General features: G+C 35.9%; 2 protein-coding genes across 7 annotated transcripts in view; both read right to left on the minus strand.

Annotated features, from left to right (window-relative positions):
- Positions 1-27: 27 nt before the first annotated feature.
- Positions 28-10326, minus strand: hdac7b (histone deacetylase 7b). Of its 4 annotated transcripts, none has more exons than XM_043242375.1 (20): positions 10168-10326; positions 10030-10087; positions 8743-8836; positions 8368-8434; positions 8202-8293; positions 7996-8106; positions 7781-7887; positions 7059-7173; positions 6471-6971; positions 4716-4846; positions 4395-4610; positions 4257-4312; positions 3717-3804; positions 3130-3249; positions 2924-3021; positions 2628-2746; positions 1444-1577; positions 1279-1360; positions 1060-1198; positions 28-722 (listed from the first exon to the last, which is right to left on the minus strand). In XM_043242375.1, the coding sequence occupies exons 3-20, from the start codon at positions 8834-8836 to the stop codon at positions 677-679; spliced, it is 2316 nt and encodes a 771-aa protein (XP_043098310.1). In that variant the 5' UTR covers positions 10030-10087; positions 10168-10326; the 3' UTR covers positions 28-676. The 4 variants fall into 4 exon arrangements, with proteins under 4 accessions (XP_043098310.1, XP_043098308.1, XP_043098309.1 ...); XM_043242373.1 differs by having other exon boundaries at positions 8368-8437; XM_043242376.1 differs by having other exon boundaries at positions 30-722; positions 7059-7152; positions 8368-8437.
- The window catches only part of vdrb (vitamin D receptor b), a 34671-nt gene continuing 9353 nt past the window's right edge, over positions 1411-26728 (minus strand). For 2 of the 3 annotated variants that reach the window (XM_043242380.1, XM_043242378.1), the window contains 6 exons: positions 25873-26057; positions 24774-24873; positions 23351-23537; positions 22241-22392; positions 20052-20168; positions 15562-19954 (listed from right to left, as the gene is read on the minus strand). In XM_043242380.1, coding sequence (XP_043098315.1) covers positions 19701-19954; positions 20052-20168; positions 22241-22392; positions 23351-23537; positions 24774-24873; positions 25873-26057 — 995 coding nt within the window. In that variant the 3' untranslated portion in view covers positions 15562-19700. Of the gene's footprint in view, positions 1444-15561; positions 19955-20051; positions 20169-22240; positions 22393-23350; positions 23538-24773; positions 24874-25872; positions 26058-26728 lie in introns of those variants that run through there. The other variant, XR_006251201.1, reaches the window with a different exon arrangement.

The raw sequence follows: 26728 nt of genomic DNA on the forward strand, positions 1-26728 counted from the left end.
TATATATAGGTTTATTTCATTTTGACAACAGCAAAACATATTCAAGACAATTAAGTAAAATGAAAATATTACAAAAACAATATAAAAAATAATATAAAAAAAACTGAAAAATATGCAAGTACTGTCATGGTATTTCACAAAACAAATATTTACAAGCTTGGTAATAAAAAAAATTAAAATCTCAGAAATACTAACTGATACTGACACAGTAAAGCACTAAGTACTTTGTACCTTTTTAAATTCTTGCTATATAAAGACTTGAGATACAAGGATATCACTGTCACTGTTAATAATGATAAAAACATAGCTTAAACATAATGCAAAATATCTCAGGATTGTATTCTTTTTAAATTAGTAGGGACTGCTGTTTCAGTGCAAAAATGACCGACCCCAAATGTTCAAAAGGTAGTGTATTAACCAAATGTTTTGTCCCTTAAAAATTCTGGGTAAATTTTCACTTCCTGTCTGTATGAAAACCTTATTTGACATTGCACAGAGGCTTCGTGAGTCAAATCTTTGTCATCAAATTACTTTTCAATAAATCACTCACAAGATGTGTTAGTGAATTTCTCTTGTTTAGCTAAGTTCCTGAGGATTGTCACTGCAGCCGTCATAGATCACAGTCAGTTACAGCGCTGGATGTCTGACTTCTGCCTGGAGAGGAATAGACTGGCTTCTACAACGAATCAGCTTCATCGTGCTCCATAGGCTCATTCAGAAAACTATCGAGCAGAAAACATCAAAACATTAAATAGTCACTCCATGTCTAGCTATGTTAGTCTACCAATATGCTAATGCTGAAAGCTTTTACAGTATAGGGTGATCATACACGCCAATTTTCCCAGATGCGTCCTTGCCAGGATTTCTGTATTGCTTTGACTCAAAGTACCTCGAGAGCGTTTTGAAAACATAAGAAAACGATTAAAGCCAACACCTTATAAAGCGATATAGAAATCCTGGCCATTTCCTGGAATTTCTGCAATGCTCGATCTATAACGTTTTTTTCCCCTTTCATTTTTCTTACAGCAGGTCTTTCTTGCATTTTCTTTTTATACTTACCGGCTGCTGCTTGGAAGAGTCATATGAAGGCCATCCAGGACTAAAGCAGCTTCACGGCCTGCCGAGTATCTCCTCTCTGCATTCACATAGGACATAGACACTGTGTTTACCATAGGCCTCACTGAATGCCAGTACCTGCCTGAAAGAGAAGTAGGAAAAGACAAGGTCAAGAAGACCATAGAAAGCAGACACGGACAAATCTAACAGAATGATTCTCACTCTGAACTTGTAGAACTGTCCTTAGAGACTCGACTGCGTTGATGCAGGGTTTCCTTACTAACTCCTTATCTGAAGGCTCAGGCTGTAAAAACATGCAAACATTCACACAATACTCAAGTGTGCATACGGGCAACTACACACACACACACACACACACACACACACCTTGTTTCCCATGAGAGCGCTCACACAGGCTTGCAGTGAGTCGCAGAGGGACGTGGGGTTATAACCTCCCTCTAACACCAACACCACTCGACCTTCAGCCAACTCCATTAACTTTCGGGTCATGAATCCAAAACCTGATACATAAAATTAAAACCTTCAAGTAATCGTTTGAAATCGTGTACACTATACAGACACTAATGGTATTCAGGAACATCCAGGAGGCATTATGGTGACTCTTCATTTAATAGTTCATGAAAGCTGACACTGGCTAAACCATGACTGTAACACAGCTGTAACTTTTGAGTCCCATTAAAAATGTAAAGTCATTATTAGCTCTTCTGCTTTCTATCTGAAGTATTTGAAGAACGTTCCTAAGGGCCACTTTCCCTACATTGCACAAAAAAAATGCAGAATCAACACAAAGACTCTCAGGCTCAGATAATACTTAATGCTCTTGCTAAACCAAGTGAGTCACAGAAATTTTTTTTGGGTCCAGGGACTCCTCACAGGGGAGATATTTTTCCAAATAGTGAAATGCAGGCATAACACATTTTGAATCTTAAAATGCAAGTGAATCTTAAAATGAAATGAAAATAAAACATTGCTCTACAGCAGAGGTTTTATGTAAATTTTAAATATTGAATGAAATAGTGCGATTATTCCCTTAAAAATACATTTGAACAATTGCATAATTATAATAATAATTACTACTAATAAGTGCATTCTACTGTTTAATACCAATATATTTCTGTCACAATTTCTGTCACCGACTCTTATTTTGGCCTTTCTCTGTGTGTTTGTGTGTGTGTGTATGATATGACTTTAGTTTTTCTCAATGCACACAATACACTAAAAACACTGCAAGACTTGTGTGTTCTTGAGTTTGTTAAACCTTGTGTTTTGCACACCATGCAAAATTCATATTTCAACAGCAGTTTTTGCCGTTTAATATTCGCAAACATAAGACCAATTTGAGTTTTTTTATTATTATTATTGACCTATTTTTGATTTATTTATCTAAAACTACTGTGACGTTCTGATTTTACAGTAAATTCCATTTTGAAATATTTTGCACACCACAGAAATCATATCGCCCTATCTTACAGACCTTTGAAAACCCCTGCTGTAGACAACTTGTAAATTATAGACACTTTATAGTCAAAGTATGTGTTTTTAATACATACAGTTTGCTGAGACTTTGTATCCACCCAGAGTCTCTGGGTGACCTTCAGCAGCATTAAAACCAGCTGAAACTAGCACCACATCTGGGGAAAACTCATGAGCAATTGGCATCACTACCGTTCTATAAAAACAGACAGAATATGTAGCTGTTTAGTTCATGTAGACTTAACAGTGGCACTAGACAGAATTGCAAACAGGTTCCCTAAAGGGGATAAACAGTCACATGAGTTTGAGAAATGATGTATTTTTAGTTTGTACGAATGAAACAAATCACAGTAAAACATTATCAAAAGAGTACCTGAATGCAGCTAGGTATTCTGCATCTCCCATTGGAGGATTCAGGCCTCCTGACCATGCCACGTTTACATTATAGCCTTTCCCTCTATCTGATCCTACCTGTAACACACACACACACACTGACAGAGTAACCTGACAGAATGCACACTCATGCTCAAATCTCAAACACACTCAACAGTTTTATAGAGGGATATAAACGAAGCTAACCCTGGTGGGATTTCCATTTCCAAGAAAGAAGGAACCATCGTCATAGCGATGCAGGGATATATAGAGGACACTAGGATCTGTGTAGAATATCTCCTCAGTTCCTTTACCATGATGAACATCCTGACAACAGTCCAGAGGAACACAATGATTAATGATAAACCTTCATACAAAAAAATTAAAGACATGCAAATGAAATAGAAAACTAAATACGTCTGTTGAAGGAAATCAAGGTGTAAGGAGTAAAAGAAATCCTGCCTGACCTCCTTCTATTGTACAGTCATATAATCTTTTAACTTTTAAAAATATAATTAGCATATTATGGTCAAATACACTTGTAGTGTGGAAATATCAAACCATCCAATCCGAAATATATTTAATGCATATGTGTAAGTGTGTGTGTGTGTGCATCTGGTATTTATAACATTATGGGGACCGAATATTCCCACGAGGATATTTTAACCTTGTGGGGACATCTTTTAGGCTTGTTTTAAGGAAAAAGCTTACAGAATTAAGTTTGTTGAGAATCTAAAAAAAGGTTTCCTGTAAGGGGTAGGTTTAGCCTTCCGATGAAAACATGTGTGTCTTACCCAATCTACTATAAGGATCTTCTTAACCTTTAATTTCTCCTGAAGCTGTTTAGCAGCAATGGCTACAGAATTAAATATACTGGAACCACTGTAAGAGAGAGAATAAGAGAGGAAATATATATATAACATACAAAAAACGTCATTATTTACATACATACACTACCATACAAACATATGGAGTTTGTAATAAATCATTTTTTTAAAGTCTTTTTGTTCACCAAGGCTGCTGTTTTATATTAATATATTATTATTTTTTTAAATTTAGTAAAATTTAGTAAATTGACTTTATTAGTGTGATTTAAAAATTTCAGCAGCTATTAGTCTTGTCACATGATCTTTCATAAACAATGTTAATAAATCAAATCAAATCAAATAAACTTGAAAAAACAACAACTTTTGAATGGTAGTGTTTTTGAGTTTCTCAGTATTAATGTGCCATCGAAAAGAAAGGGAATGACCATTAAATTCTGATATTAAGTTCGATATGCTTGATAAAACATTCTTTTGAGCATCATTTCACGTTGGTTTCGAAAAACTCACTATGTTTGAGATTGTGATGCTTGGTGTCCTGGTGTTGTGACAACAGCAAACCCATTCTGAGGATAAGTCAGAAAAAGACGTAGTAAGAATCTGAACCGTGGTTATAGGAGAAGGAATAACGGACTATGAGAAGCTCACTCTTAGCTCTCCTCCAGCCACTCGGAAAGCCAGTGCTATCAGACTGCCCACTGACATCTTCAGAAATTCTGCATTGCAGGAATTACTCAATACCGTATCATGATCTGTTTGACTTTGATACGACATGGAAAATGTTTTTTGGAAGAAGCTGATAATAAGCTGTTCTGAATGGACCGAGAGTAGCTCCTCAAACGTGGCTGGCCTGCCTGTAACCAACTAAAACACCAGCACACACACACACACACACATACACAGAGAGATGTTAAATTCTCATCACTGCAATAACAATTAGAGCTTCATGAGACATTCAGCATTGTTTACCTTACACTGGTTCCAGAGGCCACACTCCTTTAGTCTTGACCAGATGCTCAAAATTCTGCCAGCATGCCCAGAATCACAGCTGGTATCTTTACAGACACATTCATGTTTCATCTGATAGTCAAACACCAAACCTACACAAGCAAATATACTTTTAAAACTCAAAGATATATATATATTAGGGCTGCCGAGTTAGAGAGTTAAAGATACACAATGTTACATTAGAACACAAAGATTTTTCTTTCAAACCGTTGCAGTCTGTCAGTCGTATAATGTAAGTCAATGGGCAAACAATCCTTGAGGATAAAAAAAAAAATGTACAGACAAATTCAAATTAAACCCTGTGCCTCGTGTCAATACACTGATGTCCTAAGACACAAATCGATCGTGAAAGTGAATAGTATTCATATAATTTTTTACCTCTGAATATCAGAATTATCCTAAACACACACACACACACACACACACACACACACACACACACACACACACACACACACACACACACACATTTTCATTTTTGGGTGAACTATCCCTTTAACACTGTTGTGCCTCTTTGTCGCCATCTCTGATTAAAAACCTGCTATTGCAGTTCCTTGCGGAAATATTTTGTATCTAATGTTTTGAGGTGAATATGCGGCAGTAGTTATCACAGATTCTAGCCTGTCTTGGGATATGACCCAAAAAAAGAATTTTCACCACATGTTGTCATCTGAACAAGTAACATTCATTCAGTAAAATTCATATTTAGAAATTCTTTTAATCCAAAAAGCTAACTATGCTCCCTTCGGACTGGATATTTTTAAAATACAAATTATGTATAATCCCAGGCTATCTTTAATCAGAAGCACATTTAAAGAATATATATATTAAGAATATAATTTTATTTCATTCACATTTGTTTCATATAGTCCTTTCTGAATTACAATTAAATTGAATTACAATTTAACATTTAATTTTTCTAGCTGCTGTGAGAAAAGGTTCTAAACAATCAGCTTCCTGCAGGATCCTCACATGCCTAGTAGCCAGAACAACTTCTTTATGTTTACAGACGTGACATAATGAAGCAGTGCCATGCCCAAACTTCCTGTGAAAACCTACCTGTACCACTTTGTTGTGAATCGGGCTAAAGTAAGGTGATAGTTGACTGGTTCACTGACTGGTACTTGCTCAAATATTGATTTGGGAAGATATTTAACCAAAAAAGTTACAAACTACAGCTTTAACATGTTAATATAAGAGCAATTATTGTCATATTTTAGACTATAATCATATTTTTCTTTTAGCTGTTCTTAAGTGCTTAGTAGTGTTTTTTCATAATAATGTTAGAATTAGAAAACAAAAATATTATGTTTAAAGCCACAGCAAAACTAATTTTTAATGTCAGCTTATATATATATATATATATATATATATATATATATATATATATATATATATATATATATATATATTACATATATGCAAATTGTATGTTTTAAATATATATAATATATAAAATATGCAATATGCTGCTAAATATAAACACTAGAGCCCAAAAGTAAAATGAAATGAATTTCTTAGAATGTACCGTTTTGTACTTGGCAGTTCTAAGAAAAAAAAAAAAAAATCAATGTAGCATTAGGCACTAATGTAGCGTGAAGTTTGTGTGAGTAAATGACTTGAAAAGGATACAAATCTCATGCATTAGTGAAAGCTAAAACACTGGATCCGAAAGCTTGTGCAGAAACACTTAGCATTTTTCTCGAAATGTTCTACCTGTGGTACAGTTTGGTTTTCTTCTGACATCCCGGCCGAGAGGTAAGGATAAACGTGAAGGCAGACTTCTGTCGATGGTGCCTGGAGAGGAATTCACACGTGCAAGGTTCCGGGGATATACATTTAGTTTTTGCACATCAAAGCATTCACTGCGCTGCACTACTCCCGACTGATTACTGCAGCATCCATGTGGTGATTCAGACGGTATGTGTAAGTCCTCTCCTGTTCTCTCTCTTTGTTTTCTCAGGGATCTAAATGACCCAGGCTGCACCCTGTGAAGAGGCACCTTATAATGAGTTTGGGAAAAAGAGCTCTGCGTGTTTGTATGCAAATGTACATTTGTCTCGGTGTGTTGCTGGAATGAGTCGTGTGGCCATTGCTGTTGGTACATGGGGTGTGTAATCATAATGGTCTGAGTGTGGACGTGCTGGTAGTAAGAAGGTGCCGACTGGGATTTGCACAAAGGTCTATGAGACATCACCACCGGCTGTAGTCCATGAACTGTGTGAGAGACAGAGCAAATGGCTCAATTTATTTCTCATTTGCACAGATTTCTTGGTCTAAAGGTAAGTGAATGTCGTGCGTTACCTGGAATAACAGGCGGATGCAAGGCAAAGAGAGGCTGTTCGTATCTAGTCCAGAGCATGGTGCTTTGAACATCAGCGTGTACAGAAGATTCACCCTGAAGAAAAGAATAATCTAGCTGCAATCGGGAATGAACAAAGGCTAAACATTAAAGCATTAAAACAATAGACCATCAGAACTGTAGTATAGTAAATTGTAGAGGTATTTGGGAGACCATATCAAATATTTGTCGCATTCCCATTTATAAAAAATTAATCCACTATTCCACAAAAAACTGTATTTCAAAAAATAAAATAAAAGTCATTAGCAAATCTGTAGTTTTATGTATTTATTTTTTTTTAGATTAACGGTAGGGTGATAGTATTACAAACATAAAACATATAAACATATACTGAATAATCTTAAAATCTACATTTGCTATAGATTTACCATATCAATGATTTCAATTGTTTTATCATTTAAAATTATTTAATTATATAAAAATATATATTAAACCTTTAAATGCTGAAAACAAACAGTAAAAGATGTAGACCGAAACTTTATGTTCCTGGCAATTACTTTTTTTTTTAAAAACATGAACAAAAACACACACAATGTTAAATCTTATAGTCACAGAATCTTTGAATCTCAAACACTTCCAGTTTTGGTTCATTAAAAAAAAAACAACAAGAATGTTTTCATAATTACAAAGGAAATATATATATAAAGAGAGACCAGTAACAGACCTGGTGTGGTGATGACATGCTATAGGTCTCTGGTTCTTGCCGGTTCATTTTTTTATCTGCTGAGGAACTTCTTATGGATACTGTAGTAGAACTGGAAGACGATCCCCCTACAAAATACAAAAAACTGGCCTGAGGATCATAGAACAAACTTACAACTGAATAACAGCAAGCCTTTTTTTTATTATATTTTATCATATATGATTGATTTTCCACACCCATAGAGTCAGACGCTCTGACAGCAGGAGGCGCACTGGCTTTACGCTGCAGTGGGTTCTGTCTTCCCGATGCACTTCTCTTCAGTCGCAGCTTCAGAATGGGCTCCGAGGCTTCTCACAAACATGCACAAACACAAACATACTTCAAGTATAACGTAAAGACTAATTGATTGAATTGATCTTGTGTATGTGTGCGTGTGTGTCACCTGTTCTTCTTAAAGGACTGTCCTCCTTCGAACAAAGAGATTCAGGTATGTTTGATGCACAGAGTTGGGTTGGACCCTGACTTTCCAATTTCCTTAACAACAGAAAATATAAATGACTCCAATTCCACAATCAAAATGCAAACATCAGGATTTCATTGTTTCTGACCTATGTTTATTTCGAATGTGATGATTTAGCTTTCGTTTCACCCAGTCACTGGCACCGGAACATGCACCTGCTAATCACAACAAACATTCAGGCCATTCCAGTTTTTATATGACAGATGGCAGGGTCAGGGTCAGAAAATAACCATGGCTTGGTGAAAAAAATGCAAAGATAACAGGCAAAAAAATTATTTTAAAAATATATTTGAATTAATAATATTCTATTTTAAGCATGTATGTTACATAGAATGTAAAATTGAATTAGTTTTTCAGATAAATGGACAAACCTCTCTGTTTATATATATATATATATATATATAGTTCATTTCTGACACTGGTATAGAAAACTGAATATTTGTTAAAAAAAACATGAGAGTACTTTGTTCGCTCTTATTTTTATTCAGAGGCTGATTAAATGGCTTTTGTTTGCTCTCCCTCCTTCTCTCCAGCTTCCCGTGCTGATGTTCAGACATCTGCATAACAAGGATGAGAGAAAATGTCACTTCTTAAACTACAATATTGTATAACAATGGTTCCAGAACAGGCTAGTTGAGTGATTCAAAATTACACTGCTGTGTGCAAGCTAACTGTAATTAGTCAGTAAATATTAGTAACCTTAATCCTTTAAATTGCATTCATGTGAACTCATGTCAATTAATGTTAAATGATGTTAAATAACAGAACGTCTGTCTACAGTTACAGCATATCATTTACTCAACGTTTAATTTAAAAAGAAAAAAACATATATATATATATATATAGTCAAATTTAATTATTCAATTATGGCAAAATTTAAACATATTGCATATTTAAATAAAAATACATAATGAATAAAACCTAAAAGAATGTACATGTATTTTCTTGCCCGTGAAAACATTTTAAAATATCTGTTGGCACATGAAGTTTGAAAGTAAATTTGCATTGAGCTTCAGTGTTTACGATTATGTATGTATAAAAAGAAAGAAAAAAACAACATAGTTAAAAATAGTTCTCAAAATTTCCCCTAAAGTGAGAAGACGCTAAATTGCATTTCAGTTTCTGTACCGGCATCCTCTGTAATTTTTTTTATGAACTCGACACATACCGAAACATCATCACCGTTTTGTTTTACGCTACCACAGAAACCATGCTGCACTCAATCTGGGCTGGATCACTATGGTAACCCTCCAGCTGACGAGGAAGTGCTCTATTAAAACGAATAGAGTGAAACCCGTCCACTTCCTGAAGCTAAATTTAGAATTTGTTTGTCTGATTTAGGGGTGATTTATGTAAGTATGGTATGCTATTCTCATCCTACAATTTGCCTGACCTATATTTGGTTCAAATGGCTCTTGGGAAAATTTTCAGCCAAAGCACAACACACTCATTTACCCAAAGCAGAAAAGCATCAAAGGAAAAGTTCTGGGGCTTCCATGAATAAAACCAGTTGAAAGACTAAAACGTGCAAAACCTTTAAAGCAAGTCCTTCAAGCATTTGTAAAGTCATAGTATATACACAAACAGCAGACTATTACACTTCTGGCATTAGTTATATGAATATATATCATGCCATTTGATCTCCAAAACTACTATAATATGAGAGTAAATGTGATGCGGCAGATCATGCAAAAAATCCAAATCTCTATACGGTAACTGAACGAAGTTTAACCACACAAGGATCTCTTACCTGTCACGTCTGCATAACTTTTACACCTCTAATAGGTTTCCAGGCATCGAATGCTCATCTGAAAAAGACAAACAACGTGCATTTGCACTCTCAGGCTGTCTGCATCAGAAAATGAACAGCCGAACAAATCTGAAGCACCTGCAGATAGCACCAGCCCCGCACTACAGCGAACTCCAAAGGTGTGATTATGTTGAGTGACATTTAGGCTCACACTGCCCTCCCTGAAGCCCCTCCTGCTGAGCTTCCTCTCCTCTCACTACATCAACTGCTGTTTGCTTCTTAGCTTAACGTTTGCAAAAGCTGGCTTGTATAATAGTTTGCTACCAGAGTCACGTAAAAGAAGAGAGTATATAAAAGATAAGGCAGGCAGGGCACATATTATTATCTGCTACCACCCTTTCCAGTTAACTGTACGTAGTTGTATAGTAAAAAGTCACTAAATATTGAAGAGCTGTAAGACGAGAGACAGCTGTAACATTTCTGGTGGACAATCTGGATCAAGCATCAACACAATCATATCAGTTTCACTTTATTAATAAGAACATAGACACGTTTCTTTATATATAGAAGTGATGGCACTCGCTCAAAGCTCAACTTCAACTCTGACCCATACGAGCCAGTTGATATTAAAGTATTTCATGCAAAACATGATTAGAAAGATGGATTTTGCTTATGAAGACATTTTAGGAAATTTTTCACAGCTACACTTGAATTAGCGTCAGTTTGATCATTTATATAATTATTTAGTTTTTAACTCTGCGTGGTGATTTTATTATAGCTTTTGTTTGCTGGAGCTCGACATGCATATAGTGTTCCTGTGTGAAATTATGTGTCTGTGTTTGGTTTTGCACCTGCTTTACCGCTTTACAGGAAACTTTGACCTCACCCCCCCTGCACTGAGACTTTTTCGTTCTGTTTGCGCTCTCTATCCAAGTTTGTCTCTGCAGATACCTGGGCTCTTTGCTGAGACAGCAGTGGGGACAATGTGGTTTTACTCAGAAACACACGCAAGCAGGCCGCCCCGTAAAAGAACCACACCAGGCCAGTTGCACAAACTCCTGCAAATGCGTTCAAACATGCTTACAAAATAAGCTCATGGGTGTCCTTCATGCTCTTAAAAAACTATTTTGTGCCCCATTCCAGTAAATACCCGTGCTGACCTCACCGCATTCCTCACAATTCGCCCAAATCTGTATCTGTGTCTGTTTGTGTGTAAATGACTTTTCACTGACACACTGACATTCTCATGAGCATGAGCCCGACTGAGGAGACATGATGCAGCGGGGTTTTGCACCTGTGTGGGAAGTCTGAGTTTAATAGCTGAATTTAACTGATTAACATCTTGTATTTGCTATTTTTACATACAAGACTACTTGCCCATCTGGCTTTATAACATTAAAACATCTGTTCAAAGACTGCGTTTAAAAGCATTATTATTCATCACATATCTAAAAATAGTTTGGCCTACGCTTTAAGTCCATATTAAGATTTTAGCCTTGTTGGAACTTGGTTAACCTGGTTGGATATTCTGCAAATAATGTTCAACCGCCTTGAAGTGGATTGTAGGCGTGAGGCATTAAATGCCATGTCTGCAGGTGAATATCACAAAGCCTGTCATGAACATATTTTAAATACATAAATTCATCTATTTATTATAACATATAATAAAATTCAAATAAATTATTTTATCATGACCGGGGACATTGAATCATTAACTCAGTCCTCCATCCGCAATATTGCTTTCTCTTGTCACAAAGTAATGTAGTCTGAATCAGGAGAGAAATATGCACAGATCAAATACAGCATACAGTCCTGAGCAGTTCTTAACAAACATGTGGATTTGGACTTTCTTACATCATTTTTATGTATTATGGAATAAAAGTTAAAACGCATTAATACAGAGGGTTTCTTTAAAAAAAAAGTACATTAATTGATGGACTGAAGTCTTGTGGGTTACTTGAATATTTTTAACAGCTGTTTAAACTCATTCTGACGGCGCATATTCACTGCCTTTAATGAGTAAGTAATTTAATACAGTTTTTTTTCAAATTTCTTAAGCTGAAGAAACAAACTCCTCTACATCTTGGATGGCATTCAAATTGATGAAAGGGTTGAAGGGTTGTTAATGTCAATTCTGATATTCAGAAAGTTAAATGATGCATAGATCGGCTACGGTTATTTTATACGCTATTTGTGCAGCAGCCGTATGTCTTGAATGCTCACAGCACCATATTGCCATATTTACTGGCAACAGCAAGTTCCTGTACTTGTGTGCAGCAGCAGCAATAATCTACAGCAAAACCACCAGCAGAAGGTAGTCTGTTCTGCCAAGACCAAATCCATTAACATTATCATTTCCATCATCATACTAAAATGTTCTGAGTTGTCATGGCTGAGCTATTCCTTCAAATCGATGAGGCCTATACTTCAGCAGCACATTTTCAGTGGTTTCAGTGGTTTCACTGTCAATGTATATTCCAAATTGTACTCAAAAGAATACATTATGTGGAGTGTGTTTTTAGGCAAACACCTGTTTATAGTGCTTACAGTAAAGCTAACAGAATTCTGAGTAGACAGTACGTTGATGTTCACCAGGAAACTCATATCAGCTAGGGCACACTTCCAAGACAACACCCACAGTATTAATACCCAGACAGAAATAGAGAGGGGACAGGAGCTGATAAGACAACCATTCATTTTTCAGCTTTTACACAACTTTATCTAAAAGACATGCAGCACCCCGCCCTGATTTAGACCTATGTTTATGCACTAAAATACACACACTTACCTTTTTAGGTCAGTTTGCCCAAAACTCATTCTATTCCATGAATTCCATGAATTACATGATCAACATTTCTCAATATATTTGGGGTAAACCTGCAAACACAAAAAATTGCTGCTTTTTAGGCAGTTAATTTTAGGTATGGGGTAGGATTAGGGATCTAAAATGCTGTCATGCAGAACAAGACTTAATATGTTTTATTAATAATAAAATGTACTTTATAAGTATTAATAAACAGCCAATATGATAGTTACATGCATGCTAATAAGAATATATTGAACGGTGTTTTCTAATCTAAAAGGTTACCATTATTTTCAACTATGTATTGGTATATTTTAAATAACAATTGTTTTCAAAAAAAAAAAAAAAAAAAAAAAAGCTTTTCTAATAATGCCATATTTCAAAATGATATTTGTGAATACTACAAGGGCATGCTGTTACTAAAGGTCAGATAATTCGCTTCTTTCCTAGGTAGTAACAGTGGCTAGTTTAAACACATTTTTTGCTGTTGTTTTTGAGAAAACTTCAATTTAATAGTCTATAAAAAACACACTATAAAACCAATACCCAGAATCATTTTATTACTAACAATGCTCAATATAAGAAATGACTGTCACCTAATCAAATGCTCCTCTGTAATTCTAATACCTCATTTAGATCTATATAGGATACACTTCAAAGGTCAAATGCAAATTTCATTCTCATGCATGGCTTACATTGCATTTATGAAAGTATTAGGAGACACCAATGTTCTGACAACTATTATAAAGGCTCTTCAAGGTCTTATTTAGCTTTGATGATACAGGGCTTCTACGCGAAAACGCAAGCAACAGATGAAGAGGTATAATGAAGGCCTGTCTCTGATTTTGGAGACCGTTTTAAGTTTCCTGGGGTCAAATCTACCATTCAACACACAGCTCCACTGACCTCGGGTCAGCCTTCCCTCCCTTTCTTTCTGGGTTTGGGGTAACAACCTACCATCTACTCTGTGGCACAAAGCACCTCTTATCTCCTGTTCCCCGCATGGCAACGAAAATCAACCTACGCTCTGCTAACGATCGTCCTGTGAGTGTGCACCCTGATAAACTATTCTCTCCTCACACACACACACACACACACACACACACACACACACACACACACACACACACACAGACACACACTCACCACAATGAGTTGGAGTACTCTGCTGAAAAAAAAAAGCGTCTGCTCTTGATATCTGAGAGGTGCTCAGAAGATGAGATCTATCACTGCCACGTGGAGGAGCTGTAATGACATTGAAGAGACACATTCGAATTTCATTTAAACCACCCATATTCATACTAGAACTACATAGAACATACCTTTCAAACTAAATGTAGCAGCCTACATTGACAGTGTGCGATTTTCTGACATACTCTGTATCTATATATGACAGGGAAGTATTAATTATGCACATTTGGATGACCAAACGTGAACACGTCAAATGTTGCTAATTACAGTTATACATCGTTGATATAAGTGTCAGCCATAGTTTACTGAATTTTCGGTCTGTAACAATCTCTTTCAAAGGAGTTTCATATGATTTAGCGTACCATAAATTCTGCGTTTTTCAGATAACATAAAGCTCCAAATTAAAACTTATACTAGTGACTAACACTTATTAAGTGTATAGGCCTTGCGTTTATAAAACAGATTAAAGGCTCCAAAATAATTATTTAAATAACACATTCGATACTAAATGAGAGTACATAGATTATGGATTTTGGTATATTGAAAAATATGCAAATTATGGCAGCTAAGTTTAACTGAGCAGGCCTTAAAGCCTTTCATTTTTGAACGACACTTCATTTCCATTTAAATAAAAATAAAAAAAATTCAGCAGTAAGTTTCAAAAAAAATAAATCCACACATAATAAATATGGCATGGCAAACAATGAAGATTATTACTGTGCACAGTGAGCACACTGAAGCATCATCCTGACCGTTTCAAGATGACATCGTTGTTCACTTTGAGGTTCAAAATGAGAAGTTAAAAAGTAACTTAGTTTAGCACACTCTGACACTCTGTCCCACAGGCCGACTTCCTCAGTGTAACACCTCCATCTAGTGACCAGAAAAATAGAATGCAACTGTCCTGTTTGTTCTGTGAAAAGGCAAAACACTAAAAGAAACGATTCGAATAAATAAAAAAATGCAAATGTGCTTATTCGTTGATTTATTTAGTATGAACGTGAACTCGATGGTCTTACCCTCATATCTATGCAAATTAATGTACATAAAAAGTTTATAAACTATGGTGCGTATTTCTGACAGCTTTGCGTTCTATACACGTTTTACAACTTAAATTAATCTCTCATAACCCATTGTGACTCTCAGGCATCCATATTTTACTGTAAGAGAAATCATGCAATGTTATTCTTTATATTCAAGATACATTCATGCATGTTTGGTATAATTTACCTTTCTAATTAGAATTATCAATAAAGTTGTCATATAGAACGTACACATTATACACTTTATGCTTTTTAATGGAAAACTATATTACAGTAATATATCGTGGAAAACCATATCACAGAAATATATAAAATACCTAGGCAAAATTTACTATAATTCAGCCATGTAGAAATGTATTTTTAATTTTGACCATTAAGATGCTTATTTATTATCAATCACATGCAGCTATTTTCGATATTAACATTTTTTTGTCAATAAATAATTTCTCTAGATTAACAGGATGACCCCACCAAAGAAAATCAGAGTACCCAGTGTTTATTATTATATTCTTTTATTGATTTGTAAAACATTTGACCAATATTACATGAAATCAGGAACATGAATTTACAATATGATGTAAAAAAGAAAAAAAAAAAAGAGAAAACAAAACAGGCGTTTTTTTAACCGTTTCATGAATGGTCATATTCAACTGGTTTTGTCCTGGTGAGCAGGCATACTACCGTTAGCCTGTAAACAGCTAGCATTTGTATTACAGTTTTCCTTATGGTACCCATTCACTCAGAGACAGAAGTGCTTCTGCACTTATGAGCCATTTAGTGCCACAAACTTCCTATTGATCTCCTGTCCAATGGTGCCAAGACAGAAGAGGAGAGGTAAAGAGTACGTCTCTCTCTTGGTTTCCTCTTTGTTACGGACAACTCTGTCATCAATTGCAATCCATCATCTACTCCATTTTAGGATTGACCTGGCTTGAGGTATTGACTGTAGAGCGTATATGTGTTTTTTGTACGAGGTAAAGTTTGAGCAAGTGTGATTGCAGAGTAGATGATGTCCGCTCGACATGTCACCGTTTAAAAAAAGAGGAAAAAGAGAGAAGGCCGTGCTCTGACAGGTTTTGTGTAATTATTTTTGCAGAGCAGCAAAATCCAACTGAGCAGTCAGAATAAAGAAGGGGAAGGGCCTGAGGATGGCCAACCAATCCCAGCAGCAACTGAACACTGTCAATCATGGAAGTGACCACGCCTTAACAGCTATCAGCTCTCTTGTGGAGGTGTGTGTTCTTGTTTGTCTTTCTGTCCTTGTATGTGAATGTTTCAACGTGTCAAAGAAAGCTAAAGATACAAATACTGTACACACAGATAATAATAGTTTAAAAAAATCTGATAAAACAGCTGTTAAGGCGTCTTTGTTGTTAAGTGATATTCATACATGAGGTACTGGGTTGTCCATGTGAGCCACTGCACAGCAATAAATACAAACATGAATCATAAAAAAATACAAATCAAATGTGTCTGTTCCCCAGAGAGGTAGTTTGTTATGGTTACATTTTGGACTCGGAAAAGAGACCAACATCAATTTCATCTTCGTCTTTCTCATGTCTCGCCATCATCATCATCATCATCATCACCATGCATATTGTATATTTTGCAACTGTTTAGACATGACATATTGTCCCGGTTTGTCTGATCTACATTTATGGTAAGTGCTGCAGGGATATTCTCACTTGTTCATCACGAAATCAGAACGAAACAAGTAAGTGAATAATTACAAAAACGCTCAAGACTGGAAGATTTCATAGTTTTCCAGTTTAAAATTGAGTGTACACCCTCATCCCACAATGTACTGAGCAGCTTAGTATAGAGAGAAGGCATGAAGACGATAAAATACAGTTGAAAGAGAGAGCAATAAGATCATGAAAGAAATTGCACACATATACATATATATATATATATATATATATATATATATATATATATATATATATATATATGAGTGTGTGTGTGTGTGTGTGTGTGTGTGTGTGTGTGTGTGTGTGTGTGTATATGTATGTATATGCCCGCACTGGGCAAGAGGTTAGCATTCTGTCGTATTTTCCTATATTTGAATACCTACCCACACATACACACACAACCCTCTGCCCTGTGCCGCCACCTGTACACTGATACCAGAATATCAAAACTAGTCTACAAGAAAATATTTTAATCTTTTACATTTGCAAAGTAATACTCATAGATATATAGCAAACCTTCCATATCATTAAATCTTAAGTGCCATGACTAAGTTATTTAATAGTAATATACTGAGGAAACGATAACCTTCTCACTCTTTCTCCTTCCCACACAAACACACATTCCCCATCAAGGCTGGGCCGAATATGAGACACCCAATCATATATGAATATACTTGGTGTATAGATAAATGCTATACATTGCCCTCATTTCATAAACGCTTACACAGACACACACGCACTACGCTCGCCCTTCCGAGCGACCGCAGTTTCCAGGTAGTTAAATTCAGCTTACAAGACCATTAAATCGTCGACCCAGTTCCGACACCAAACTCACACCTACAGACAATCTTCATTAACTATGATTAACTCTCATACCACAGAAAAGTTTTTTCTAATGACCCTGAGCCCTGACTGAGAAGATTCGTACGAATCAGACTTAATAAAATGGAAAAAAAGAGAAACAGGAGATTATTTTATATATATATATATATATATATATATATATATATATATATATATATATATATATATAATAGAGATAGCGCTCTGTAAGCATCCGCCCTCTAATGCGACTCAAGGAGCCCTTGACGACAGTCTCGCAAATATCACTTACAGATATTATACACAGTGGAGAAAGGGAGTCTTATATACTTAAAAAGCATAAAAATGTCAATTAAATGAAAAACTGTGAACAGTTGAGGCCAAGCTAAGGCAGGTGTGTTTGGTTTAGAGGACACAATGCAGGAAGTGGCTAGTGTGACCATAACATGGTGTCCAAAGAAAAAAAAAAAAAAAAAAGTCTATACAAAAAAAAAAAAAAAAAAAAAAAAAAAAAGTCTATACCATGGTTGACATGGTACAAAATGTCATTATCTAAATGATACTTTAAAACAGCTAAGACAAGAATGTGTTATGTTATACTATAATTAAAATATGCTTAGAAGAAACATAACCAGGTAGCATGTAACGTTGCAGTTACTGTGGTTACAAATTAATAAATAACCCAGTACGCTGCTTTTAGTTATTTTTAAAATGAGAGAAATAAAGGGTTTGTTTCATTCTCAAATCAAAGCAATACAAAACCTCCCAAAAATACCCGGGTCATAGTTCACTCCAAAACGTATATATATTTTTGTTCCAATCATTTTTCTTTATTAAGAATACATTTTTGAGTTTGAAGAGAAAATGTATATGATTTAATAATGCATAAGTCTAATATGAATGATATTATCATATTAGAGTAATCAAAATAACAACCAGGGAGATGTTGTTTTATTTTGGGCTGAAATATGACCCAGGCTTGTATATTTTAGCTGTATAACCCTTATGTAAAATGTACTATTAATAATAAAAAAAAGATTAGTCCATGATAAAATGCATTTACAGTTTTTTTTCCCGTGATAGGTAACGAAGCGTGATAAATTCTTAGGGTAAAATGTAATTAGTTGAACTAATCTGAAAAAAAAGTGTTTCCAAGAAAAAACAAAAATGATGGAATGCAAGAGTTGAGAAATATGTAACCTATAGCACTTCACAACATCGTGAAGAAGGGAGCAAATGATCTCGGTTCTTGAAAACATAATCCATGATTCCTTTATGTCTGCATAAACACACAGTTCAACCAGTCTTCCTTTACATATTCCTCATAACGAGCCAGGGCTGCAGGGTCTCCCTCTGCTAAATTCTACCATTAGCCACAAGAAGCGCTTATATCAAACTCTATTTACACTGATTTGAAAAGGTACGAATATAGATACTGAGTCTTATTTACAGGTTAGCTGAGTGGTGAGCGCTAATGCTGCACTGACCACTTTGCAGAGGCGTCAGGTTATTGGCCAATCACAGCACAGGCAAATAACAGTAGAGAAGACAGCCATTGTTCAGCAACCTATCAGAGCTCTGGAGCCAGAGGAAAGGGAGGCGGAGCTGCCGTTTGATTGGTTAAGTGGCGAGGCGAGGGGGTGGAGTTAGAGCTGTGTGCTTGCATTAGTACTTTTAACCCTGTGCATTTAAAGGCAGGAGGTGAAGAGACAGGACATCAGCAGTAGTGGACAGCGCTTTGGGGACCATGCAGAGGTTTAGAACAGGACCACACACACACTCACACGCTCATACTACACATGCAGAGTAATACTGTTGGCTATTGATAATACAGTAAAATGTACTGTATCGAGTTGCCACAGTGAAAAACACCGTGACCATATTACATTCTTATAAGAATGTCCTCCTTACATACAAACAAACGGAAACATCTATGGCACTCCCTAGCCGATCTGTAAATGATGAGGGATACACTTACACACACACACACACACAACACTCACAAACTTCGTCCTGGAAACTCTGTATGCGGTTTAAGGTGATTGTCCATACATTCACTCCACAACCCTCCGGGTCACGCCGTTTGACCCCGCACGTCTTGATGCGATTCGGGTAAAGTTGCTAAGTGACCTGTCCGCCGAAGACCTCCAGCACCAGAGGGGTCAGCTGCATGCTGTGTTCGGGCTGGAAAGAGAGGGAGCGGTACTGTTTGGAGTGCTCTTCGTTCAGGCTGCGGAGGTCAGCCAGCTTCTGGATCATCTTAGCGTAGAGCAGACGCCCCCCCGGGTGATGCGCACGGATATACGCCTGCAGGACCTCAGATATTCTGTCCTGCAATGCTTCCACTCGCTCATGGTCCTGCACTCCGGGCCGGTCTACAAACAGACAAACACCGACAAGTGAGATTCCCGTTTGCGTGTATGAAGTCTCAATCTGTCTAATGCTTAGCGCACAAGGCAGATGAAAGCCGACCTGGAGAAAGCAGGCAAATGGCCATCAGCAGCACATGTTCCTCCTCATGTAGGTTGAGCTTTTTCAAGCCCACCTGAAACTTCACCAGAGGCTCCAACAGCTCCAGAGTGTGTCCAGCTGTTCCAACAAACACACACAACATCCAGAGGATTTAATTTTGATAGATAATAGTGATTATATATTGTTTTGTAATTTTTATATATTATAATATTAACTTAATAATTAATTTAACCAATTTGAAACAAAAGTATTTTCATGTACTGATGTACTATATTTTTCATATTCATTTCCAATGGTAATTTGTAGATATATAGTTCATACATTTAAATGTATGACCACATTAACCACACACAATTTTATTTATATATTATTAGTTCTTAGTAATGCATGACAAATATTATATTCTTATGAAACAAAATGTGATATTTTGTTATCCAAAGCAAAGATGTGAATAGTAACATTTTTTATTTTGTGTACATCGGGTTCCATGCATAAAAGACTGGGACAGAAAGTAAAATTACTTTGAGAAAATAAAACATTCACCATACACAAAATCATCAAACCCTCTGTTGACAAAATAAAATGCAAAAGAAATCTCATTTTGATATACCTTCAATAAATATGCAACTATTCAGTGTTGTGTGTATTGTATTGTATTGTATGTTTATGTGATATTATATAAATTATCAGTATTTTGAATTCTCTCTTTATACTTACAATTTCATTTTAGTAATTTTGCTTTGTAGTTTTGTTGGGTTTTAGATTCAACTTTGTTTTACTTGACTTTATTTCAGTTTTAGTTTTACTATTTTTTTAATACATCGAACATTTTTTTTATTTAGTTGCCAAGGCAACATTTATCATTGTAGTTTTTTTTTTTATTTCGACTATTTCAATTAAAGGATATATGATGCCATTTCAAGTTTTCCTTTCTCTTTGTGGTGTTACAAACTATTAGGGCAAAGATAAATTTCCTGAAGTTGCAAAGTCTAAAGTCTCAAAGTTAAGACTCAACCACAGCCCCCTAAAACAGCTCAATTAAACACGCCCCCACTTCGCTGCTTCAAGTAGTGTTAATATTTGCATAATGCAGCCCAAATAGTCAGGGAAAGAAAGAAGGCATTGTTTCAGTAACGCATTAGTGTTGATGCAGCCGTGTCAGGAGAAACTGTGTGTTTCTGTACCAAAGCAAAAGCACTTTATTTGGCTTTCTGAAAGTAGACGCAGTTAGGAATCATTAGGATTACTTACAACAGAACGGCACAACCCATGTTCAAATTTGTGGAAAGCATTTAATGGACGTCAGTTTTGTTAACCTAGGAGAATACAAAGGGATGTGCAAAGGCTATATCTAAAAAATCTGAACAATTCCATCTTTGCTCTGACAATCTGGCACTTCTGAATCAGCAACTGTAAGTAACAATATGTTGTTTTGAAAATCCAAGCCCCCATAGATCAGTGAATCTGATTATACCGTTAGTGTCTCCCGCTCAAAAATGACCAAAGAGTTTCCATTTTTTTCCTATTTAAAACTGTAGTAAAAGTTAAAAGTGCTAACAGCAGAATGGATTCAAAAATGGAAGAACTCAACAGTTTAACTCCTGGGGAGTTGGAAAATTAGCTTCGAGTGTTCCTTTAAGTATTTGATATTGACTGTTCAAATATGGAGTTGTGCGCTCGAGCAGCAGTAGCCATTGAAATCAATGGGTTTCATAGCGCAGCTCATTCCGTGTGAAATTGCCAGTCAATCATGGCATGTGTACTGCAAATACAAACGAGTCTTGTCACATGAGTCTGTTCCTCTTTTGTGCTTAAACTAATGTAAATCTATTAAGGACATTATTAACTGCCTACATTTAATTTAAAAACTGATCTATGCCTGAAATATGATTATCTTAAGGGGCGTTGCATTTCAGATGCAAGCCTGTAGCGTTTGTCCAATCACAATGCACTGTATCATCTGGTCAATCGGAGCAGACAGTGCTTGTCGGAAGGAGGGTCTTTAGGAAATGATGCGTTTGAGAGAGGCGGGACATAGGAGTTACAATATTGTACTGTTTCTTTACATTACATCTTTAAAATAGCATCATATAACCCCTTTCATAACAATTTGAAATTTAGTTCTAGGAAACAAAACCAAAACCACTGCACGTCGACACATGAAACAATTTATATCTGTTTGCGTGTACCTTTTGTGACATCATTGACACAGTATTTAAAGTCGGGTCCTCCACAGCTCCAGCTCATATCCTCCAGACTGAAAGACTGGTTGGACCTGAGCATGATGACTTCTATAGCACTGGACTTGAGCAAAGCAATCTGATCTTCAGCTGTCAGCTCTCTGAGACACACAAACACACACACAAACACACACACGTCAAATGTTGGCTCATGCTGGATTCTGTGAATGGCAGATGTAGAGGGAGTGGGTGCATTCAGCGAGGATAACACGACACTCCTATGGTTACCACAGCAACATGCGGTCCGTAATGCATATGTATGTACGCACATTCTGAGGAAGCTGGGAAATACATGGAAATGCACAAAGGCAGAAAAGAAACATGTACTGAGAGCGATAATCTGTAAGGTCAAACCTATTTTTATGTTCCTGAGGAAATTAAATAGATGATAGTCATGTCAACAGTAGCCTGTTGGGAAAAAGATGGACATTTCTACAAACAAACCACTAAAATGGAAAATTTTAGTCTGAGGATCTGTGATATTAAAGGGATAATTAGCCTAAAAAGTTAACATTTGCTGGTAGCTTACTCACCCTCCGTCCATTTAGGATTTACGCGACTGTTTATCTGTAATTAGGTATTGACAATGTATGTGGTTTTATATTATTAAAGCACTCGATAATGAAATGCAAAATATAGTTTACTTGTCTAAAGTATATAAAGTGAAAATAACCTAGTCTTAATCAGCGGTAAAGGCAGCGGTTTCAGCTAAAAATCTTCTTCTTCAAAAAAAAAAATCACCTACATCTTGGATGGCCTGAGGGCAAGTTTTCTACATTTATGAAGAGGAACTGCAAGTTTTCATTTTTGGGTGAATTATTATTATTACTTAAAGAACTCATGGTTGAATATACTCAAGAATATCATGGTTGTGCTCCACTCAACTGAACGGAACATAGGCATATCATTTGGCAGAATGCTCTAATTGAATAAAAATATTGAATTCAAAACATACATTATTAAATCAAATTACTTCAGTAAAAAAAGCAAAAAAGTGTTGTTGCAAAAAAAGACAGTTCTTAAATTTTGCCTGACACACACAAACACACAAAATTCTACCTGAAGCCAGGAATCATCTTGGCAAAGCCGATGACCTTCTGAATGCTGTAGGAAACCAGGTCAGCCAGGTGAGGAAGCATGGAAAGACTGGTGCCCTCATCCTCCTTTGAGTCTGGACTGGAGCTCAAACCCTGCTCCTGATACATCATCAACAGACTGCTCAGATTCATCTTACGATCTCCGGACTCTACAGATGTGAAAAGACAGGGAGAGAAAGACAAGGTAAAAAAAAAACAGAATAATGCTTCCAAACAGATGCCAAAAAAGAATTGCAATTCTTTATTTTTCCTGTAGTTCTTTGTGGCCAATGAAAATGCTGCCAAGGCAAATAAAATTCAGAATCAATGGCTAGAGACATTATTTCTGAGACACTGGCCGATAAGTGTGTCCACTATAACACAAGCTTTATCTCCCCCTTGTGTCTGTTCTAAATTCTGCCAACAGCCTTATATAACACATCCAGACAACAACATGTTTTTAATATTTGTGTGAATCGTAAAGAAATATTGTAAAGGAGAAAAAAAATTTTTTTTAGAAATGTTGTGTACATTAAATGTGCTGCCATGTATTACAGCTGCACAATTAAGGGGAAAATCAATGTTGTTTATTTTTCTTGAAGTATCCAAAATTCATGAATTAAGTTTTTTTTAATAAATAAATGCTAACTGATGCTTGCACTAGAATCACTGTGCATGTTTACACAGGTACACGTGACAGGTTGAGCCCGCAGCTCAGCACAACCTCACTGACTGTCAGCGTACTGCGCTCTGCACTCTGCAAACGCCTTCATAACAATAAACAAAGCTGTCAACATAGCAGAATAAATCTCTTATTTACACTTTGCCTAAAACGCAAACACTGCCAAGATATTAGAACAACTGCAAAACATACAAAGAGAGCAGACATTAATGCAGCTCTCTTTACGATTAATTAAAAAAGATTCCGAAAATGTTTTCCAACTGGTAAATTTAATTGATTTAAAAAAAAAAAAATCCATAAAAACATTATAATAATACTTGCATACTTCAATTGTGCGCTTATGTGTAAGATTATGGTCATACCACCCATCCCTAGTACAGAGTTTTTAATACATGTCATATTTAAAGTTACAAAAACAACTTGCTGCTTCCAGGATGAGCGTGTGTGTGTGTGTGTGTGTGTGTGTGTGTGTGTGTGTACGCATGTGAATAGTCTGTTTGTCATTAGAGAGGCTCTCCTGTGACGTCAGGCATGGTGAGATGGACGGAGCCTGCTGTGCATATAAGACACACAACCCCCTAACGCACAAACACACACGCCTGTCCACGCCTCACACTGGGCTGAAAAACATTTCTCAGAAGAAACCTCACAGGTGATTTATGCACAAACGAGTGTTTGTGTGCTTTAGTTGAGCATGTATACATATGTGTGTCATGAGTGTCACCTGGAGAATGGCTGAAGGAGTCTGAGGAGGCGTCTGATAGTGAATGGAGGGACGCGGCTCGGCTGGCACTGCGTGTTACTGGACCCTCTCTAACTGGAGGCTGCAACACAACGCACACATATAAACATATGAACACGCTGAAAAAATTAGCAAAGTATGTCCAAGTAAACCGGAAAAACTGGACTCACAAAATATTTGGACAATTAAAAATGTAGTAATGTCTCTGTATTATATAACAAAATATCACAACAATGGGATTTACTTGACATATAGCAATCATTTTGAGTATCATATGAAGAATTTATTTACAAAAATCATGTTTTTATTGAGTGAGTTATCGTGCATTTTATTGTGTTAATTATCTGTATTTTCAGTCATTTCATTTTACCTAAAATATCAAAATAACCCAACTGCAGTTTGATTGAGATTAATTGGAATGCACAATGAAAAAAAAAATACATTTGAAAGCTGCTAAAAACAGACTTTTTGCAAATTAGTAAGAGGTTTTTTTCAATACTGTAAATTAATCAACAGCAGAAAATGCTGTTCTTTTGAACTTCCTATTCAAAGAATTCTTGAAAAACTGTAACATGGCTTCCACAAAACTCATTTCAACATATTAAGAAACATTTCAAGATCACCAAATCAGAATATTAGAATGATTTCTGAAGGATCACGTGACATGAAGACTGCAGTAGTGGCTGCTGAAAATTAAGCTTAGACATCTTATGAATAAATTACATTTCATATATTAAAATATAAAACAGTAATTTGCAGTAATATTGTTGCAATATTTCTGGTCTTACTGTATTTCTAATCAATTAAATACAGCCTTACTAAGCTTTTGAGGCTTCTTTCACGATCACTTAAAATCATTTTCACACAAGTTGGTTAAGCTCTAAGCTCTAGAATAATTTGTTTACAGATGCCTCTTGGATTAAAACTGATTGCATGCAACATTTTGTATCACTAAAGTGTCCAAAACCTCTTTATTTTTAGGCCCACTCCACAAGAACATCATAAAACTGGCTAAAACTAAAAGAATGGCATAAAGAAGAGAGGGAGAGAATAGAGAAAAAAAATCAGATGAATCTTTTACTCTGAAGCGTGAGAAGTCGGAGTAGGAATCGTCATAGGTTTTGTGATGTGCATCCACGAGCATATCAATGATGCCGCGCTGCTCCTCTGAAAGGCGGGGCTTCTGCGCCTCCCTCTGCGCCTCCTCATCCTTTCTCCTTTGGATCAGCTCCTTTTTCCTCTGAACTTCCTCATCTGTCAGTATAACTGAAGGTAAAAGACAGATAAGTATCATTACTGTGCCTATGTAATATAATTTTATTACAGGTAAAATACTGATTAAAAAATGAGAAACTTATATCATGTTTTTCTCCAGTGTTATATTATGACCATAATTCATTATAATTTACTTCAGTATCGTTACATAGAGTTTAATCAATAACTTTAATTTAATTCAGTCTCATAGACACTGATGAGAGACAGAACAATTCAATCAGATCATTTTACTTGTAGAAAAACCCGATAAAAAGTAACCACATTAATCGCAGCTAAATCTAGTGGATATTTATTTTTCTTGTCCCCAATAATTTAAGCTTTGTTGTTATTAATTTTCATCCTCTTTAAATTAAACGATTAAGCTATTTACTTTTAAGGTTAAAGCAATATTCATGTTTATAGCTATTATGATTGTTGGGTCAGTAAAACATTTGCATCAGTTATTGGTGTTTTATGACTCTGCATGCAATGCTTGTAAAAAAAAAAAAAAAAAAAAAAAAAAAAAAAGAACAGCATGAGAACTATGTTTTTCGCTGACGAATCTTCAAAACAACCAAACGTTGTGAAATCCATAATTTGAAGTACCTTTCACTTTCAAAATGAGCTGCAACTCAGGATCATGCGCTCACAAATAATAAAACTACTTCCTTATTCTAAGTATC

This window comes from Puntigrus tetrazona, chromosome 6, assembly GCF_018831695.1.
Source record: "Puntigrus tetrazona isolate hp1 chromosome 6, ASM1883169v1, whole genome shotgun sequence".
In the NCBI taxonomy this organism is placed as follows: domain Eukaryota; kingdom Metazoa; phylum Chordata; class Actinopteri; order Cypriniformes; family Cyprinidae; genus Puntigrus; species Puntigrus tetrazona.

Excerpts from the sequence above, each read along its gene's own strand:
- hdac7b (XM_043242373.1), bottom strand. The coding sequence starts at position 8,836 with ATGTCTGAACATCAGCACGGGAAGCTGGAGAGAAGGAGGGAGAGCAAA. Across the intron at positions 7,888-7,995 it reads CAGAGCGTCTGACTCTATGG|GGGGATCGTCTTCCAGTTCT; the intron begins GTGTGGAAAATC and ends TGTATTTTGTAG. Across the intron at positions 4,313-4,394 it reads TGGCTGGAGGAGAGCTAAGA|AATGGGTTTGCTGTTGTCAC; the intron begins GTGAGCTTCTCA and ends ACTTATCCTCAG.